Source organism: Ascochyta rabiei, chromosome 2 (assembly GCF_004011695.2).
Source record: "Ascochyta rabiei chromosome 2, complete sequence".
Lineage (NCBI taxonomy): Eukaryota > Fungi > Ascomycota > Dothideomycetes > Pleosporales > Didymellaceae > Ascochyta > Ascochyta rabiei.
In genome coordinates this window covers 576174-595991 of record NC_082406.1, presented here as the reverse complement: position 1 = coordinate 595991, position 19818 = coordinate 576174, and the positions used below count along the sequence as shown (strand labels likewise).

The window sequence follows — 19818 nt, the reverse complement described above, 5'->3', positions numbered from 1 at the left end:
GTGTACAGCATGACCCATGCAGATCATGAGAACTCAGACAATGAACCGCCCCGTGCACACAACAGCTGTCTGGACAATGTAGGCTTCTCGCCCAGTCTAGAAGAAAGTTATTGACACCCACAGAATCAAGACGTACGCTCGGACGGTTTTCGGGACACCCTTGTGCCGGCTGAGTTCACCGCAAGCGAGAGTCCAACGCCCCGCGACAAGGCTGTGTTAATTCCAAGGCCAGGATTCACCAGTAACGGCAAGACAGACTGTTTTCAGCCAGCGCAAACACGTTTCAAAAACAACGCACAGCTAGATGCTGGTTGGATCACAAACACCTGCGCTGACGTCACCGACGAGGACACAGTCAGGAGTTTGGACGATGCTCTCCATGATGGTATGATCGCTTCAGCGGGAGACAATAGTCCTCTATTCCTACCCCGAGACAAATTGAAGAGTCTCATTACACTAGAGACTATCAGGGAGGAGCTCGACCGTTGCACACCGTCTTCTAATACTCTGGAAACTGCTCGAATCATTTGTGAAGGGAAATTTCCCAGACGGAAGATATTTGCAATCCTTTGCATGATGAGTAAAGTACCAGAAATTGAGTCCTTTATCCAGGAAAAAGTCAGCGACATCGATCTTCCCTTGCTCTTCGACAGTCATCCGAAGAAGCATGTATTTCTGAGACATAATAGAGGTTCAAAGAACAAGCCACAAACCCCGTTAGCTTTGTTTCAGGGCGCTTCATGGAAAAACATCGATCGTGACCATTTCAGAAATTTGCAATGGCAGTTCCTCGCGCCCTATTTTTCCTTGAACTTCCACCCGAACCAGCGCTCCCGCCACTGGAAGCTAGAGACGCAACAAATTCTACCCTTCGTTAAAGATAAACCCAACATGGGCATTGAATTTGCAGCTGGACTTCGTGAGGGCGGCTTTTCTTTTGTTCGCAAAATCATCATACATCCTGCTCATTACAATCACAAAAGTAATAACGTAAGGTCCCCTTTTCACTATTGATGGCTTGAGACCCCCGCTGAACGTTCCTAGGGCTCTCCGTGCTTTGCAGTGAAGGAGTTGAAGAGCAGACCCGATCAAGGACTGAAGGAGATACAAGCCCTACTGAGGTTCGATGAACAACCACACGACCATCTGATACGATTGTTAGCAATCTACGAACACAGAGATCGTTTAAATATGATCTTTCCTTGGGCAGAAGATGGCGACCTAGAGAATTTCTGGAAGACGAACTCTCTGCCGCCTTGCCAAAACCACGAGTTTGCAATGTGGATGTCGAAGCAAATGCTTGGGCTTGCAAGCGCACTGCGCATCATTCACCATCCCAACAACGTCAAAGGTCTCGATGGCCAGGACAGCAAGACACACGGGAGACACGGAGACATCAAGCCAACCAACATACTCTGGTTTAGGAGTCCTGGCCCGGAGGGCTCGCTTGGTATACTGAAAATTTCTGACTTCGGATTCGCCGAGTTTCATGCCGAGCGCTCGAAGTCCCGAGGTAATATTCAGGGATTGACAGACATCTATCGAGCGCCCGAGCTCGAGGTCGAGGGGCTTGTTTCTCCACGATACGATATCTGGTCCTTCGGTTGTGTCTTGCTGGAATTTGCTGTATGGTGTCTGATGGGCCATGATGGTATCTCACGCTTCACTGAAGCACGATTTCAAGACTCCACGGCAGAAATTCAAGAGGATAATTTCTTCAACTTCGACAAGAGGAATGATAGATTTGCTGAAACAAAGCCTTCTATGGACGAGGTCAGTACTTTTCCCAATTGCAGCAGACTCGACTGACTTGTTGGCCTAAGATGTTTGAGAAGTTGAAGAATCACGATTTCTGCACAGAGTACAACTCAGACCTGCTGAATCTCATACAAAACGACCTCCTTCAAGTGTTCCCAAGAAATCGGGCCCGTTGCACCGCCATTGAGGATAAGCTTCGATTGCTTGACCAGAGGTGCATTCAAGATGCCACCTATTGCATGCCACTATCGCCAAAGATCTCAAAAAAGAACTCGCATTCGGCATCCTCTCTACGGACACTCAACGCCGTATCTATCTGGGTGATCTTGATAGGGTCTTGCTTGCTGTTGTGCCACATCATGAATTGTAACACCTATCCCTAGTGTAAAGCCTGCCCTTAAGAAATTATGCCCTTGCAGCATATGAATGTCCGAAACTTGACACAAATTCTTTGGATGAATCAAGGTAACTTACAATACCTCGTTCTCTTCATCGCCAGCTCTTCGTCCTTTCCGGCGAAACATGACGAAGAAGTACCAGAGTCCAATAGTAATGGACGTGAAGAAGACAGTAACAACGATGTAAATCCATAGATAGCTCGATACACGCGCACCGCCGCTTTGGTCGTGCCAATCGAAAAACGTCATAGAGAAGACAGTCTGCGTGAACACCATAAGTGACCATGCGGTAGATGTCCGGTATCCTTGAACTTACTGCGAAGAACGTTCCAGGAAGGAATACCATGGTGACTAGGGAGATGGACCGCATGACTCTAGAGTCGCGGCTTGTTGCTAAGGCGATATCAACAGCAGTCTCACTGTGCGACTACTGCAGTTAGCGGGTTGTAGCCCAGAAGCTAGTTCGGAGGGTTTACCCATTGGGTCGCCATGGCCATGCCATCTACGCGCATTGTGCAGTCTCTAATCTTCTCTTTGTACTCATCGCGTATAGAAACCAGTCTGCCTGCTATTTTGGCTCCAACAGTTCGCATCTGTTGCGCGTGTGCTATCTCAGCATCCGGCAGGTTGCAGGTGCCATTGCACGTGCTTGTTGGCCTGTAGATGTCGGATGGCTCTTGACTGTAGCGGTACTGCCTCTCGCTGTAACTGATGGCCTGTGATACGCTTCTGACGTCTGTGTCTTGCTGTCGGTCGTCTATCATAAAGGCGGTAGAATTCCTTGGCGGTGTCAATTCGATACACTGAGCGGATTTGTTGTCCGGTTGCTGAGGAGATCCGATATCAAAAGTCTCAAAAGACTCATTGAAATAGCCTGACTTCAAGACTTGAGCGTGATCAATCATCTTTTGAAGCTGTTCAGTCCATGTGACCAGAGAATTCCTCAGGTATGTCAAATCTAGCCATGCACTACGCTTCGCTTGATTCCTCCGTTCTATCTCGGCCGGTCGAAAACTGGATAGAGTTTCTGCTTGTATATTGAGATCCAGGATTCTAGTTTCCACGTCGGTGATGCTCGACTCAACCAGACGTGTATGCCTGATCAATTCTAGCTCGGTGAGCAGCCCGGGAATCAAAAGCGGGTGAGCTACTCCCTCTTCAACTGTGCATAATTTTCTCAACACCAATCTCTCCGTGGTCAAAGAGCATCCGTACATGACAGCAAAGGTGCATCCTGTGTCGACAAAGTACGTTGATGACAGCGCTAAGTCTGACTCCCATGAATTCGGCGTTCGACAGTTGTAAACTTGGAACAAAATGTCAGCATTCAGAGGATATAACTTCACGTAATGCTGACCTACCAAAAGCTGACCGCTGCATCATCTCCACCTTCTCACAACTGAACGTTGGAATGTCAGTTCGACTGACAGCTCGTAAAATCGAGTCGTGAATCTGTAGTTTCTCGCTGATACACTCAAACGTCTTTTTGGAAAATGGGAGATCTTTAGCGCTCCCTTGTCTTAGAGTTGGCGAAGTGCTTTCCCGGCTCACTGATTGCTTCTCACAAAATTGCGCGAACGTACTCGCGCGGCGTATGCAATGTCTAGGTGCTGCATCACTCTGAATGTGAGTAAGCCAGTCGTTGATCGATGTAGGCTGTGACCCATCGTAAAAGACCGGCTGTTCCGCGGCGTGTCTTGCCAGTCTAATGTTTAACTTGTGTTAGCACAGCTCGAGTTGTGAATTCGAAAGGATCCTACATTAGGACCAAACCGCGGTCGCAGCAGTCAACTTGCTAAGTGGCAAGTTAGCGATTGCAGAAACCACGTCGATATTTTTGGGGCTCAAAGTACTTTCTCTAGCCAGTCTCGCCACTCGCTGTGAGTTTCTAGTGACCATATCTGTGCTTTGTACTGTATTGTGTCAGTGTTTAAAGCAACGAGGACCCCGGATCGTGAACACACTTGATTCCTGTGAATCATCTTGATGACTATCGATGGCCGTCTGCTGTAACGAAACACGTTTCGAGAGTCCGGCCCGGCATGGCCAATATAGGTGCTGTCGCGCGCCCAATTCATTTCGAAACACTAAAGTTGGCGACGATGATCTTGAACCCTGGGGTTGCTGATATCATGTTTTTCGAAGCTGCAGTTGAGACGAGAGGGACAACAATTAAGAAGGAAACCACATTCCATTGGTAGGTAGGTAGCCCAGAGGCATCTTGGCGCCGATTACTGACTAGGGCCATCTTTCACCGGTGGGGCACGGTAGTACCAAGCGACCGGTTTTGGGGGAAGGCAAAATTGCCCTTTGATATCTACTGTAATTCACATGCATAAAACTGCCTTGTTGCGGCATATCTTGATCAACACGTTGTTGTTCCGGTCTTCTGGTTCCATGTCGCACTGCCAGCTCAGCCTTCCGTGTCGCAGCGGGGCAGTGCCAGGCTGAGACAGCACTATTCGTGACGAAAGTCGCTCATAAAATAACCCACCAGACAATCCAATAAATATTTGCATCGGTCGTCGCTGTACAGCGCTGTGTTCACGAAGCGAAACGCATCTTCAAGTCGTTATTCTAGCAGCCATGGCCAAAAAATATGTGGTGCCCGGCCGGTACATTGACCAACATGCGCTTGAGGTTTATTTTGGTAAAGTTTTCGGTTACGGTAAAGCACAAGTCACTGTAAGTTTGCCCTACCCGTGCAAAGTTCGTACACATCGTCTAAGCAGGTCCTAGTGTGTACGCGGGGCTTTCCAATGTACACTTCCTCGAGCATTGACTCAGGTATGGTTTTTGCGCCATGACAGGAGCCTTCTGGAATTAACAGCTTGAAGGAGGAATGGGATAAGATGAAGAGCTCTGTAGAGTATGGGCACTACGACGATGTGTAATACGAATCAGGATTACAGGAGGATAAGGCGGAGAACGGAATACTGCAGGACGACTGGAGGATGAGGAACATAGATTGTCAATTTGTTTCGGATCTATGGAACAAAGATCTAGATAATGTCGAGATGATGTGGGCCGACTTTGCCATATAGTCTGCCTATCGAACTTCCCCCGGACGCTGACTTCGACCACTGTGTACGTGGAGCTTGTTTACTTCGTCTTCAGTCAACGAGAAGCTGAGTACAGCATCGACAGGATCGTAGACAATTGGAGACCGCGGTTTGGGGCATGGGAGTTGCAAATACGCCGGGCCTTCTTTATCAACTCTCATGCGCATATTGCCTAGCTCGTGCAGCAGGCGTGAGGAGCTGATCCTCGATTTTGTTGCAGAAAGTACGACGATCATATCTTCTTCGATAATATACAAGAGATCATGAAGGAACATTGTGCACTTAGGGTGATTGTGAAGTCTTGCGATTTCCTGTATCACGTCAGTAGATTGCAGGACGGCGGGTCTGTTTATTAACAAACCTCAGCCACTTGTTTCTTCACTAGAACGACGAACCCGCCCTGTTCGGTATTATCTGCACGTTTCTTCTTGCGTTCGACATCGAAAAAGATGTCAGAACAACTACCAGTGACGTAAGGTGACATTCGGGCATTGGCAAATCGTTGTCGATCCTTGTTATTTCCAAGAGCCCAACACACCAGCTCCAAGAGAAGACATCCCAGCGTCCAGATGTCGTATGACCGGGAGATCTTGGCATTTTTGATATCATATTCTGGGGGCCTGTACCGCGGTGTGGCGTGTACCTTGTTATTGGGTGCTGCTGAGCGACTCAAAATAGTATTGAGTTTTGCCAAGCCGAGATCAGCGATTACGAAGATACCATTTGCATGTGTCGCTGAACGGTACCAGAGTATATTCTCCGGTTTAAGGTCACCGTGTCTACCGAAGCGGTCCTGTATTGATAGGTTGTTCTCAGGTGGGTCGTGTATATGCTTCAGAGCGTCTGTTATTCCGTACATTTGCTCTAACAGCCAGCTCAGTGTTTTGGAGTCCAACAGCCGGTTCGTTGAATCGGTTGGAATAGTCTTTCTCTCCCAGTATTGATCCAGATCACACTCGGCTAAAGGGAAAAGCAAATAATAGTGGTCCTGGAATGTCCAAGTCATCAAGAGCGTCACCAAGTGCTCATGTGAAAAGCCACTGAAACGTTTCAGGCTGTTGACCTCATTCCAGAACTCGATTTCGCTGTTGGTCTGCTTTGCTTTGGGTGTTTTGATGATCATTTTGAGCGCAAAATACTGGTCGGTCTTGATCTGTGCACAATACCCAATCAGAACGGAATACAGACGTACATCGAAGACTTACCGGCTTGAGTATGTCGCAGAAGCCGTGGCAATGAGGATGGATCTTGACTCTACTAACAATTCCGTAACCACCGTGCTCTCTCTGTTGGCTTTCCATGAGAGGGATTATAGCAGTGGGTTTGAATTCCTTGTGCTGTATTTCTCTTCTACTGGTGTTAGGACCAGTAGCTAGGTCTAAGAACTCTGGAGATGTCCGATACTGCATTTCCTTGAAGGACTTGCGATCGTTGGTGGGCCAATCTTGCAGACATCGTAGAGGAACTGCTGGCACAGTTTTTCGCGCGAGAACGTGGCGTCGATCTGGACCTTTGATGCACGGAACCAAAGGTAGATCTGTATCTTTAATGTTGTCATGCATGAACCCCACAACGCACTTGCCTCTTCCGAGTAGACTCAGAATTGCAAAGATCTTACGACATCCTGTAGAGATCTCATCAGCAAGACTGCCTATTGCCCGTTCTCCAAATCCGTCCTTGAGACGGATCAGTTCCTCTAAAATTCGCTCACGAGTCATCACCGCTGCTAGGAGTTGGGAAGACCAGAACGACTCAATATGCCCTTGATCCTCGTGCTTGATAGCTACGCGTCGCAAAAGATCATCAAGATCCTCGTAATCCTCCCCTCTGCTCCAGTTGCGTAGATACGAGACATCTGAGGGCTCTTCTTGCTCCTTAGTTGGAGATTCAATCGTGTCGTTGGAGGAAGTTGTTGCAGGCGATGCTGGCGAGATCCTGATACTTGGTAACTCAGAACCCATGTGTAAAAACTGTTGATGTACAGTATGTGTGACGGGGGTGTGTTTTTGCAAGCAGATCGGTTTAGCTCACTGAGCATGTCCTCTGTCGGACGACTACATCAGCCCCATATAATGCTAAAGTGCGGCTCTGCTGAACGTTGCTGGTGATTGGTTTCTGCGTTTCCATGTATTCTGCTCGACGAGTGGCTTGTATTGGCGAAGCATACCAAGAACATGCATGTCTACACGTGCAGTCGATCGAGGCAGAACCATTTTGTATGTGTTGCCCTTTCCTGTATGACGGTCGATGCTGCGCCTGGTGATGTGGAGGACCTTGTAGGCAGGGATGCATGCGATTGGACATCCTGTTAAGCGCTTCAGTTGGTGGTAGTTCTACATGATTACGATCCAGCCTCAGCTTGATATTGGGGGAGGCTTCGCAACCAACTCATCCAATGGCGAGGGAAGGCAACAAGGCGGAGTGGTGGCGTTACAGTTGGCAGGCTGACGTGCGGGGTCGACTGGTCCTCCATGCAAGGCAATCAAATGCCAAAATCAATGGCTTAGCATGTCTACATAGGATCTGAGGCTTGTTCAAGGACGTAGCGTGGTTTGAGAGGCGTGGTGTGCAAGTCCTGCAGACGAATCTTTGAACCTCGGAAAGACCCCAGGCGCACCGTCTTCCATGGCTACTTGGATCTGGAAAATAGATAGTTCGGCTGCTTGCTTGTGTATAGCATGCACTGCATGGCACAAACGATTTCAGATATACTAAGTTCGTGAAACGACGCCCTCACTAGTTGGCGTGTAGACGGAAGCCGGACGCTACCTGCTGTTCTATTCGAAGGGGAATCTGGACATGGCGTCATGCGATTCAATGTTCGTATAGAGCTTACGAGAACCTAAGCGAGGTCTCAAAGGACTCATGCAATGCAACAACTCTGAAGGAGTGTCGGTGAAACTCGCAATCCATCGTGGCTTAGACAACAGAGACGTGCTGAATAACGATTACGATATCCTCTCGTTTATGATTACATTATGATCCGCGGCTTACTCTCCCTGTCTCAACATGTTGCCTTTATGCAGCCCATGTGCCGTATGGTTGTTTGCTTTGAGCTGATTAGCCAGAGCAGATTCTCCTGAGAGCCTTGTGCCCGGCATCTCCAAACCGCGTCTGGGGCAGCCTTGTCCCTGGTACGCTGAGATTAGAGTGCAGTCGCAAGGCGTTCCCCGGTTCTCCAAGCTCGTCGTCGATACCTGTGTATGTGGATAAACTGGATCGTGTATGCTGGCATTCAGCGCCTGATGTATCTTGTTCCTCGATGCCTAAAGTCGAAAGCATGAGACGTAGATTGCGTTCATTCCGTAAGTTCTGGGGTCTGGTTCAGACACTGGCTTGCTGATTGGCGAACTGAGCCTCTCTATCAGCCTTCGCGTCTCTTCTGTCCCTCGCATTGTTTTCATGCTCTTGCCGTAACTTCATCCAATCAAACCTCTCAAACGTGAAGCTCCAGATCTTCTCTGCAACGCTTCTACCCCACTTACTCTGTGGTCCATAGTCGTCGATCTTGCTGCTCTTCTTGCCAATATGCTGCATGACTCCTGGCGTCATAGCGTAGCGTAGCTCACCTCGCTCGTTCGCATAGTCTTCCGTGAGCACGTCGACAAATCCCAGACGCCGATCTTTGAAGTAGTCAACAAGCGCCAAGGCTTTGAGATGAGGGAAGACAAAGCTTTGGGCGCAGCATCCAAACTCAGACATTTCCGCGACTCCAGTGGGTAGGGGAAGAACGGTATTGCGGCCCATACCGAAAAAAATGAGGATACTGGCCCCAGTGACAGCATAAATCGTGGCGACTGACCGAGGCGTGGTGATCGTGAGGGAGAGTTTTGTCGTAGGTCGAGCGCAGCGTACGAAGAGCAGGATCGCGGTGGGTATGCTGGCTACCCACAACGAGTAATACAGGTAGGTCCTCCAATCCTCAGCGTTCCAGCCAAGGAACTCTTCCGTGTAAAACAGGCGTAGGTAGAGGAAGTCGGCCCTTGCGTGACGTTCTGCAGCTTGCTGTTCAGCCTCGCTGATGGCAGCCATCGTACGGTGATACCATCCATCCATTGCTACAACATCGTCCTCCACCATGGCAATGTAAGGTGTAAATTGTTCGGTGCATGCTGAGAGCAGATATCTGTAATCAAACAGAGCCTTCTCAACGTATAGACCACCCTGTCGTTCCATATTGCGGATATGTTGCATCTGGTCGTCGCCAAACTCATACGTCAACACCTGGTCCGCCAATCCCGGTAGCCAAGCCTCATTATATTCGGGGTGTACGTTCGGGTTTGAGTGTGGTATGAACACTATGAGGTACATCTCCTGTCGCTCTTCCGGTGTCAAGCCTTCCAATAGCGAGCCTACGGTATCTCGCAAGTAGTGCACTCCTTCACGCTTGAAGGAAGGTATGCCGACACATAACTTTCTATTTCTCTCGTGTCCAGCTTTGACAATTTCGTGGCTTGGCGCATCGTGGTAGGCCTGCAGGAAATCTTCGGCCTGCTGACGTCGAATGGCAGAATATCGTGCCGCATATCCTTTGCGAGGGTTGAAGAAGAACGAGGTAGGGTCGCGTGCGGAGACAGCATTGATCGTGTAGAGAATGGTGATGGCGATAAAGGCGACGAGGCCGGTAACTACGCGCGCTGAGAAATGCATCGTTTCTGATCGTGAGCGAGAGGATGAGTCTATTGTGTCGCTTAACAAGGCTGCAAAAGCATGACTAGAATTAGAGGTAGTGCACAGTGACGAAGCAGCAGAACGCAGAAAGGAGGGCTATGGCATGGTGTAAGTGAAGTGGAAGTGAAATTGAGGACCGCCGAAAAAAGAACAGGAAACAGCATCCATGACGGCCCACAAGCCACGCTGCACGGGAGTTAGGAACTCGCTGATCCTTCCCGCATCAATGCCCCGTAGGGGAAAGTGGCAGCTGAGGATAATTTTAGGGTTCCAGGGGTTGCGTGGCTCCAGCTTGGACCCCTAGGTGGCCTGGTGTAACGGTCCTCCATTCCTCTGCATGATGCAAATGTAATTAATCTTGTACCGGTATTCTGGACATCAGACCAGACGGTTGAGTGTAAGCATGTCGTGGCAGACACTCAGGAGCTCAGGAGTCAAGTCCGTTACCTACTATGGTACTGTGCAATAATACACTTAAAATCTGACAGCGGGCCGTCCAGACCCCCTTATCCGTGGCTCAACCACAGCTTGAAACGCCACAGCGGGGGTGCCGCTGTCTTCGAGAGAGACATCCAATCTCGAGCAAGATAGTCAGGAGACAGGCCGACGCATCATTCGTATACGTATATGAAGCAAACTTCGTAGTGTGGGTGGGATAGCTGGAATGATAGCCATTCACTTCAATCCGCAGCGCACCGTCGATCAAGCTTCACCAGAAGTGCATAGCACAGTCGAAATGGACAAATAGAGAAAGAACAAAGGAGCGCATGCATACGCAGGTGATTGCATGTTGTTGAGCTGCAGCTCCACGGTTGAGTGACTTGATCACGATAAGGAGCTGGAGGTGGAAAAAGCAATGAGGCCCATGCACGCCAAGCATCTTCCTCAAAGGCCAACGCGTCGCGTTCACAGACCTCGGACACACACACAGTGCTATTCACATGCACTGAGTTGCAACACGCTCGACTACTCACGTTTGCATGTGTGTAGGTGCACATCACGTGCGGATCAACATCAGCAAGTGCAAAGTGCGGACCACCGAACATGCGTTCGAGACTGTGGCGTCATGACGAACTTCGACACATCGAAGATGAGCTCGCCATTCACCCACCATTCACAACACGATGCCTCCGTGTGACTCACGTTCTCTAATTGCCTGACCTCTCACATCACTACATTAGCACACGAGCCCGAAAGTAGCCAGGCCTTTGAGCGTTGACTCATAGTCGTTGATCTGCGCTTACCACCATTGCTCATCACCCATCAACAGCTCCGTACCTTTTGACGCTCGCACAGCGGTAGTTGGTACCCTACCATGCCCAAGAAGCATGCGCCGGCCTACACGCAAGCCAGGCCATCCTATGTCCATCCGTCGCTCCAAAGCTCACGAGCTTCTTCATCCTCGACACCATCAGAACCGCAGACTGTCAACCAACGCATACAACATCTTCGGCGCGAGCAGACGCCACGAGCAACACCAGAACAAAGAGATGAGCTCACTTCGGTAGTAAGCAGCCGCACCGTCCCGCCAGACCTGCGGCGCATCTTGCATATACCCGAGGTTAACGCTCCTAAACCAAAGCCAGGCCTGCGCCCGCGGCGAGCAGTTGGCGGCGCAAGGCCACCACCTGGTCCAGCAGCGCCCACTAGTTGGCTTCTGTCGAGTCGGCATGCCCCAGATTATGCGAGGAAGATGAGGGGTCAACAATCTAGCAGTGAGCGAAGTGCACCAAGGTTCTGCATGCTCGCCAGCGTGACAAACGACAAGTACAAGGTACGTACTTTCACACTCGGGATTGTAGCAACAGCTCACTAACAGATATACAGCGTCTACCGCCAAACCGAAGTCTTGCACATCACTGCCTACGAAAATTCGCGTTGCATTGGGAAGAACTCTCCGAGTTTGAACAACACTATATTCCTACAATACCAATGGCCTTGAGAGAAGCTCTACTGAGCTACATGGGTGCTTACGGGCCGAAAGCATGCTTAGACTTCAAGTCATTCAGGATTCTATTTCAGAATGAAGAAGGCACTGGCACATCAGGCTGGGACGAGATCTGTTTCATGGATCTCACTGGACTTTTGAACGAGGCTTTCACAATTGGCGACGTGGGGAAATGTCTCAAACGACAGACCATGCAACTTCCGGCCTTTGAAGATTTGCAAATCGAGGAAGCAACTGCGGTCAAAGGGAAGGGAAAAGCAGTCGAGGTTGCTGAATCTTGGGAGGAAGAAGATGAAGCAGAAGGCCCAGCCACCGCTCAGCCTGTCCCGACAGCGGCACTCATGACCCCGTTTTTCACTAATCTCAGCAGATTGTCGCTTGCGCATCCTGGCGCTTGGGCGTCTTGGCCCGAGCTACTCAAGCTTTCGCCATATCTGAACAAGATCACGCACCTCTCCCTCGCACACTGGCCCCGGCCATCTACGACTCCCAATGCTGCGACAACCTCCATGGTTTCGAACATCACCACGGTGTCTCTTGGCGGATCGCACTTTTACTCTGATCTCGATGATGACTGGCATGAAGCTACAAACATCCTGCGCCGACTCTCCGTCAATACATACTCCTTGCAATGGCTCGACTTGGAAGGCTGCAACTGGCTGAAGGCGTTGACTTGGCGTTCAGACTCTCTTTATTCTGTCTCCAGATCTGCTCATGATCCAGAAGAATGGCAGTATCATGAAGTGTCCCCCGGTCCAGATTGGAATGGCGCATGGCGGCGCATTACATACCTGAACTTCTTCCAGGGTTGGATTCCTGCGGACAATCAGTCCCTGCAGAACATGCCCGCAGGCATAGTGCCGGTGCAATTGATGCGTTGGTTGAGAGAGAATAAGCACAGGGATGACACGAGCTGGAAGCTGAACGCGCATGAGACTGGGCAAGCCGTCACGGAATGGGTAAGTCGAGAAAAAATGGCAAGAAGCGTGAAGACAGAAATACTTGCTTCCAGAAGGACTGCGGAGGGGGCATGGTGTCGCATCGACCATGGATGGGGTAGTCCAGCTGAAACCAAAGCATCATAACGATCTGTCGGCTCTATTCCCACTTGCCAAAGCCTGGAGGCTTTTAGTTGAATCCGTGCAATATGTTACATAGATCATACCGGTCTTTGATCCTCATCGTGCCTGTCAGCTAACTAAATCAAGGCAGCCATATTGTGAGTGTTTATTCTTCTGTACAGGTTTCTGCAGCTCTAAATTGCTTGGTCTTTTGCTCCGTACGATGATCAGTATCCTGAGTTGTTTACGCTTGACATATTCAAACGATTTCTGTAAACCCTCACTTCAGTATCCCTGCCATCAACTCGCAGTAAGAACCCCTTTCGGCGTTAGCAAGTCGTTGCATGAGTAGCTCAAGCGCGGGGAAATGATTTTCGCCTTCTGCTTTCAGTACGCTGTCGTTCCGTTTTCTCAAAAGCACATTGGCTTGCCCAATGATGAAAAGCCCATCAGTCAACCATACGCTCTTGGACTTCCCAGGAGCACGCAAATTTACAGTTGCTCAAAACCGCCGAACGTCCAACTTGTCGTCACGTTATGCGGTTAATCATATTCATTAAAACAGTATAGTATCAAGTCAAACATACTGTACAAAATTACTGTACAGAACCCAGTCGACCCGGGATAAAGCTGCTCATAAACCATCGTTCGAAGCTCAAAACTGTCTGCTGTGTCATCATCATCCACCTGTATGTCCACGATGCATATTAGCGTTTTCGATCGTCGTGGGTACCATCTCTTCCTGCCCTCAGATCGTCTCTATAGATACTTCCCATCGCCCCCTTAGTCTCAACACGGCCGTTGTGATGTACTGCGCAAGAAAGGTAAGACCTCCAATGAGCGCAGTAGCAGCAAGTATTATAGCAGCAAATGGAAATCCAGGCGGCTAAAAATACATCTTCCCCCATGGCTCATGACCGAAACTTTCCGCACGCCATGTCAGAATCGCATCGTCAACGACGAGCATGAATGCAGAATATGAGCTGATGAACGGGAAAATACTAAAGAGCCAGATGCCAATCCAGTTGGGCGAGGCAGGGTGTATGACAGATACACATTCTTCTTGAAGCGGAATAGTTGTGATGGCGTCGAGCATGCGGATGCGAAAGGCAGCTAGGACGGGTAATAAATAGTAAGAGTGTCGAAATGAGCAGACGTAATAATGTCGATGCTGGAAGGAACAGGTTTTCGCGGAGTGTGGCAACGTAAGTTTGCTCTTTGTTCTCGGTACTGTGCATCCGCTGTGGAAAGTCTGACTGGGCATCGTTGCAGTTGTCGAAGGAGCGGTCGGTCTGTGTTTTGTTCGTTGTGATATCGGGTAACAACCTCGGTACGCAGTTTTCCCAGCTCACAAGGCAATCTTCTGAACGCGCAAAACATCCTAGTAGGATTGTGAAAACAATGATGATAATCGTGCACCATACTGTTTGATCCATTGGTGATGGACTTTCCAGGTGCAAATATTTCGCTCGACAAGTTGCTCGAATCCACCATTCGTGATCAAAAGGGTCCATGATGTTTTTCCTGGCAGGCTGTAGGTGCAAATGTGGTGACAGCACGCATGATAGATATTCAAATGTCGGTTTTGCTGTGTGCCTGATGGTCTGAGGTTACGCAGATCCCACGGCTCGCCTGAAGCTGCGAGGCTGATTTCAGGCTCAGCATTCTGAAACCGTCCACACCTAAGTACAATTTTTGAGTACCAAGGTTCTCACGAGAGTTCATCATTGCTCAGAGATCTCTTTCTCTTCTTTCCCCGACCTCCTGTCCTAGCGTCATCTTCGTGGATTCCCTCTTCCGTATCGGTGGTGCTCTGATAGCCACCAACAATAAACTCTGGAAATGCAAAATCACAATCACCACAGATAGGACAAGCAAAAAGTTCGGCTAAACATGCAAACGACTCCGTACCGCACATGGTGCAGACCATAGTATTGATTGCAACGGGTAGGTCCAAGTACGCTGACATTTTGTAGTGATGTTGCGAGGTTTGGGAAGGGAATGCGAGTGAAGTAATTTACCCGCTAGGTTTTCCTCGTGATTTGAGTGTGTGCCTTGTCACTAGCACCGCCTTGAATGAGCGCCCTGACGAACAGCGCTAGTAAGCTGTGAATGAGAAAGTACCCTTCTTTCCCCCACTTGATTGCATCTTCAATGCTCACTCGTCACTGTTCCTCTCGCCGTCCATGTCCTCTGGGCTGCCGTCGATATCTTCCATATCTTCATCCTGACCAGGCCATAGCACCTCCTTCCGCGCAAGAGCACGAACGTTCATAATTGCCAAACCCACCCAGGCCAGAGTCAGTACAAGTGTCGCTCCGCTGCAGATCATCTGCACGCTGCTAAGTTTCAGAGCCTCTGCAATCTTGAGAAGTGCAATGACTAGGCCAACATTCGGGAAGATAAATGCCCACCAGTTGAGCGTGAAGTGTGACTCTTTCAACGAGATCAGGACACCGACAGTGCTCAGTGCGCTGAACCAGAATGACGCCAGCCAGAGAAAGATACCGACGGTAATACCGACAACCTTGAAGACGTCGCCAACTGGGATAGAGTCGATGTCGAGGAAGCCTTTCGGAATGTGCTTTGGTGCTTCCATACCGAGCACGACAAACGTGTTCGCAGTGTAGGCCGCCGGTCCCGCAGCAACGTACATGGCCGGGCGTTTCGATGGCACCGGGAGATTGCTATTGACTAGGCGTGTGACATAGATTGTCAGAATAAAGAACGCGATAGTCCAGCCCAGGCCTTGGAAAGCAATACTTCCAATAAATATAGGGAGACCAGCATCTGACGGCTGACTTTTGAGAAGCGCACTGCCCAGCACACCAAGCATAAGGAACGGATACATTGGCAGAATCCAAGCGGGTAGGGCGTTCGTGACTGGAAGCTTTATGCGGTCAAAGATGATGTGATACTGCAACACTGCCACTAGGGCGACGATGCCCGCGTAGGTCCAGTACAACACCATAATGGTTGTGAGCAGCCATTCTCCACACAGCGGGACAACGAAAAGGTCAACGCAGTACAAGATAAGTGCGAGGCTCACGAAGAAGGCGCCAAAGAAGAAGCTCTCATGAGGGTGGTGAAGACTTCGTGACAGTCTACCGCTACCGGTGGAGAACCGGTAAACGATACATCCAGTGAACACAACGAAAAGTACAATGTTCAGGATAGCGAATGCCCATCCAATGGCATCGACACCGGGGAATTTGTAGGGTTGTTGGCCGATCAGCGTTGCGAGAGCGCCCGTCGACATCGTAACCTCATACCAGCTCCATGTGAAGTGTCGTAGCCGCTGGCTCCATGAGAGCTCATTCTTTCCGTTGCCGTTTCGCGACTGTCCGAGAAGAGGAGTGTTTTCGGGCATCTTCAAGTGCAATTGAGATGGTTGTGGGGGTTTTAGGGGCCAAGATACTAGCAAGCTGTCAATTGACGTTAGACGTGAGAGCTGATGCACTGCAAATGTTGACGTCAGTGGATGAGGACCGCCGCGCGCCTTCCCGGTCGAGACTTAGCGCGGAAAGGCGCTCAAATTGGGAACATCATGTTGATAATTGTGGAGTAAGATTTGGGGCAACGTGAGATTGTTCCTGAGACGCATGGGATTTGCAGATTGCGAAAATATCATGATCTGCTCAACCACATGATTCCAAATCACGATAATGCACGATCAATGCACGACTTTTTACGTGATATACGCATAACGTCGTGCTTCGAAGTAAATAATAACAACAGCCATACCGTAAACCCTGTAGCACATTTTCGACCCTTACGAGTTCCTGCAGTCTCAAGATAGAAACCACAGCAAACGCGTACAACAACGTGAAGGCCGCGCTCTCTCAACCACACCACCCAGTGATGCTTATATCGTATGGAACGCCTGGTGTTGAAGACATCGAGCCAGATGGAGAAGAGGCGGAGAAGAGGCGGCCATAAAGATAGGTGCAACGATGAACAAGATGCAACAACACAACTTCAAACAACACCGGCACTCTTTCCGTGCAACACACGTCAAGACCCAAGGCATCGTCAAAGGCAAACCCACCATCCTCACTGACTTGCCACCCACCTACAACAAGGACTCTTCAAGGCCCCAGGCAAAACCTACGACGCAGCAGCTCGCTATGCAAGCGAGCCCGTGTTCCTACAAGCAGATCAAGAACCCGGCCCTCGGGGACTCGGTCTACGTGTTTTCGGCGTCGAGGGCCAGCGCCTCCCGAGCGCAGACCAAGACGCAACAACGCAAGATTTCTTCTTCAATAACGCGCCCATGATCGAGCTGACCAATCTCCCCACGTGTCTGGAAATTATGCAGCTGCGCGAGAAGTACTTCCACTCGCCGCTGAAACTGGGCGCGGCGACGAAGCTGGGGACGGATCCGATCAAGCAGGCAGCGCCGTTCATGCTGCCCAACACCAATATGATCAGTCACAGCTTGTACACGCAGAGCGCGTTAAAATTCGGCGAGTGGTATGGGCGCATTATCCTTTTTCCTGTCCTCGACGAGATGACGAGTAGGAACGAGAAAGTAAAGAGCGGAGATTCGAGAGAGCAGCTGCAAGAATGGCTAGCTGACTACTTCAGTACGCACGGAGCGAAGTATGAACTCAAGATTCGTTGAAATCGGCTCCACTGCGCTAAGATGCTAACCATAGCAGATCCAACTCGGCACAGACCCTTCCTACCACCCCACAGAAGACGGTTCGGTGGTATGGGACAAGGCAACAGTGCCGTATCAGACCATTGCCACTGTCGAGTTTCCCCCACAAGACGCACTGACTGCCAAGCGCAGAACGTTCTGGGAAGATAAGACGGAGCTCAACCCGGGGGATGCACTTACTGAGGACCAGCCGCTTGAGAGCATCAGTAGGCTTACGAAGACGGTGTATGAGATAAGCAGAAAGAACCGCGAAGCCATCAATGCAACACAAACGAAGAGGGTGCGTAGTGTGGATGAGCTACCATAATTTTTGCAGAAGTGTGTGGAGATTACTTCTTTAGCCAGTCATGACAAAACTTAGAGCTGCCTGCGCTGCTTTCACTGTTCATTCGCTGCGTGTTTGGTAGAGTATCTTCATTCTCGTTCCAGACTCTGAGAGCTATCCTACAGACGCTGTGAAAACCACTATGAACGCTAGGTTGAGCCGTCAGTGTTCAATGAAGTGTATTCAACACTTGCAGTATGCTGTTAGACACACAGATATGCTTTCCGAGCCCAAAGGCTTCCTCAAAATGGTGAGCTGTCGTCGATAATACAACCAAGCTCTATCGTAGAGCTTTCGTCCCACCTCTTAAAGAGATCCACATGTCACACTCCGGACTCAGTCCTCTCTCTGCCAGATGTTCTCGCGGTCCCCAGCTAGCCCATCCGGTCCCTACTTCTGCATCTCGACAACTGTGAGGTTCGGGAACCTGTCCTCCGTCGACGCTTTTCAGATGTTTTTCCAAGAGTAGATTTCTCGGTGTTCGTCAGAACAGGCTTTGGCAAAAACGCACGGTCCGTCCCAGATCAGATGCGTGAACGTTTCGAGTGACGGAGGAAATGAGCCGGATAGATGTTCTAGCGTGTCTGTGATGGATTGGTGCCAATGTGCCGGTCCAGATGCCGAGACTTCCACCAGTGACATGTCTGTGAGAGCGAGTGATTTCAGGTTCTGGAAGTATTCCAGGCTTGGCTGGGGAGGGAAATGGGGTGATATCTTGTTGAAAATCCTGTCTCTTGAAAGATATTGCCCGTTTGAGTACAGCTGTAGATCTTCGAGTGAATGCGGCTTGGGAAGCTGGACATTCGATATAGTGCGGCCGATCATGGTCTGGGATATACGGGATGTAGGAAGATTGGATCCGTAAATGCAGGCTTTTCAGACCCTGAAAGGTATCTATCCCTTCGTTATGGTTGGGCCATACGAAGTCATGTTGGAATATCTGAACATGGAGCTCTTTCACTGACGAGAGGCTTTTGAAACTTTCGCACCACCTTTCCTGGTTGAACATGATGTTGTCAGGTCTCAAAACATCAATATTGATATCTTCGTAGTATCGCGGTGTATGAGGCGATCCTGTATGCCACGGGGGATAGAGCAGGGTTAAATTGCGCAATTTGTCGAACCCATGCGAGCAGAGAAAGTTCTGGTCTTTGGGATCGTGTAGCATCTCAATGACGGGAGCCAGTAAAGCGTCGAGCTTTCTGTCGAAGTGGAGAGCTCGATTTTTTCTACCTTTGGCAACAGGAGTGCTAGCCAGACTGGGCCTCCGTTGTCTCGTGTAGGAACCTCACCCCAGCATTTGATCGTACCAGCATCAAACGAGTCGATCCGAGAGGAGTTACCAGATTATTGACTTCCTCTTCTGTGTATTTCGTATGTATCGCAAAGTCGTAGACCATGCAGATAACTCGAATAAGATGCTTGAGACGAGGTTGATCTCGCAGCCGTTCCGTCATAGCATACAGGTCGTCGTTCCACTTGCCCCGAAGATTGTACTCGGGCTCGCGGTGCTCCTCGACGACGTTGCGAAAGTGCTTGCAGGTGAGGCACAGACTCCGCAGCGTCTTCGAAAACTCTCCATGAATGCTGAGGATGATCTCACATAGGAACTCGTTCGGCATGGCGGTCCTGACGTTAGTGGCACTTTCTGCTGGAATCGATATTGGTGAGTAATGGAGTGAAGGGTGGAGGTGAGCCTTATGGCAGAGCGCAGTCTCCATGACAGCGGGGCTGCCGCAGGCGCAAGACAATGTACGATGTCGTGTACAGTGGAGAATCCAGGGTTGAATTGTGTTGTAGGCAGTATTTGAGGAACCGGAGCTTGTCAACAGTGGGGCGTCTCTGAGGTGAAGGTGAGGTGAATATGACGTGGGGACTGCAGTAAGGCACACAGAGGAAGGTGCAACCGCACACGTGGATGCCAATGTTGAA

The 19818-nt window shown here is 49.9% G+C and overlaps 10 protein-coding genes across 11 annotated transcripts; 4 read left to right on the top strand and 6 right to left on the bottom strand.

Annotated features, from left to right (window-relative positions):
• Positions 1–1191: 1191 nt before the first annotated feature.
• Positions 1192–1809, top strand: EKO05_0001127 (uncharacterized protein; the record flags this gene model as incomplete). The annotated part of the gene is made up of 1 exon (XM_038937300.2): positions 1192–1809. One exon carries the CDS (start codon positions 1192–1194, stop codon positions 1807–1809), a length of 618 nt encoding a protein of 205 aa, XP_038801889.2.
• Positions 1810–2228: 419 nt separating this feature from the next.
• Positions 2229–3373, bottom strand: EKO05_0001126 (uncharacterized protein; the record flags this gene model as incomplete). The annotated part of the gene is made up of 3 exons (XM_038937613.2): positions 2229–2417; positions 2473–2583; positions 2633–3373. 3 exons carry the CDS (start codon positions 3371–3373, stop codon positions 2229–2231), a joined length of 1041 nt encoding a protein of 346 aa, XP_038801888.2.
• Positions 3374–4742: 1369 nt separating this feature from the next.
• On the top strand, positions 4743–5050 carry EKO05_0001125 (uncharacterized protein; the record flags this gene model as incomplete). The annotated part of the gene is made up of 3 exons (XM_059635589.1): positions 4743–4841; positions 4896–4943; positions 4994–5050. The coding sequence occupies 3 exons, from the start codon at positions 4743–4745 to the stop codon at positions 5048–5050; spliced, it is 204 nt and encodes a 67-aa protein (XP_059491572.1).
• Positions 5051–5205: 155 nt separating this feature from the next.
• EKO05_0001124 (uncharacterized protein) lies at positions 5206–7179 on the bottom strand (the record flags this gene model as incomplete). The annotated part of the gene is made up of 3 exons (XM_038937378.1): positions 5206–5529; positions 5580–6371; positions 6424–7179. 3 exons carry the CDS (start codon positions 7177–7179, stop codon positions 5206–5208), a joined length of 1872 nt encoding a protein of 623 aa, XP_038801887.1.
• Positions 7180–8542: 1363 nt separating this feature from the next.
• EKO05_0001123 (uncharacterized protein) lies at positions 8543–9868 on the bottom strand (the record flags this gene model as incomplete). The annotated part of the gene is made up of 1 exon (XM_038944896.1): positions 8543–9868. The coding sequence occupies one exon, from the start codon at positions 9866–9868 to the stop codon at positions 8543–8545; it is 1326 nt and encodes a 441-aa protein (XP_038801886.1).
• A 1336-nt stretch (positions 9869–11204) lies between these two features.
• On the top strand, positions 11205–12922 carry EKO05_0001122 (uncharacterized protein; the record flags this gene model as incomplete). Of its 2 annotated transcripts, XM_059635587.1 has the most annotated exons (3): positions 11205–11396; positions 11472–11663; positions 11717–12922. In XM_059635587.1, 3 exons carry the CDS (start codon positions 11205–11207, stop codon positions 12920–12922), a joined length of 1590 nt encoding a protein of 529 aa, XP_059491570.1. The 2 variants fall into 2 exon arrangements, with proteins under 2 accessions (XP_059491570.1, XP_059491571.1); XM_059635588.1 differs by having other exon boundaries at positions 11205–11663.
• Positions 12923–13899: 977 nt separating this feature from the next.
• Positions 13900–14412, bottom strand: EKO05_0001121 (uncharacterized protein; the record flags this gene model as incomplete). The annotated part of the gene is made up of 1 exon (XM_059635586.1): positions 13900–14412. The coding sequence occupies one exon, from the start codon at positions 14410–14412 to the stop codon at positions 13900–13902; it is 513 nt and encodes a 170-aa protein (XP_059491569.1).
• Positions 14413–15056: 644 nt separating this feature from the next.
• On the bottom strand, positions 15057–16268 carry EKO05_0001120 (uncharacterized protein; the record flags this gene model as incomplete). The annotated part of the gene is made up of 1 exon (XM_038944895.1): positions 15057–16268. The coding sequence occupies one exon, from the start codon at positions 16266–16268 to the stop codon at positions 15057–15059; it is 1212 nt and encodes a 403-aa protein (XP_038801884.1).
• Positions 16269–17171: 903 nt separating this feature from the next.
• Positions 17172–17680, top strand: EKO05_0001119 (uncharacterized protein; the record flags this gene model as incomplete). The annotated part of the gene is made up of 2 exons (XM_059635585.1): positions 17172–17500; positions 17560–17680. The coding sequence occupies 2 exons, from the start codon at positions 17172–17174 to the stop codon at positions 17678–17680; spliced, it is 450 nt and encodes a 149-aa protein (XP_059491568.1).
• A 1456-nt stretch (positions 17681–19136) lies between these two features.
• On the bottom strand, positions 19137–19607 carry EKO05_0001118 (uncharacterized protein; the record flags this gene model as incomplete). Its single annotated transcript, XM_038944893.2, has 1 exon — positions 19137–19607. One exon carries the CDS (start codon positions 19605–19607, stop codon positions 19137–19139), a length of 471 nt encoding a protein of 156 aa, XP_038801881.2.
• Between the last annotated feature and the right edge of the window lie 211 nt (positions 19608–19818).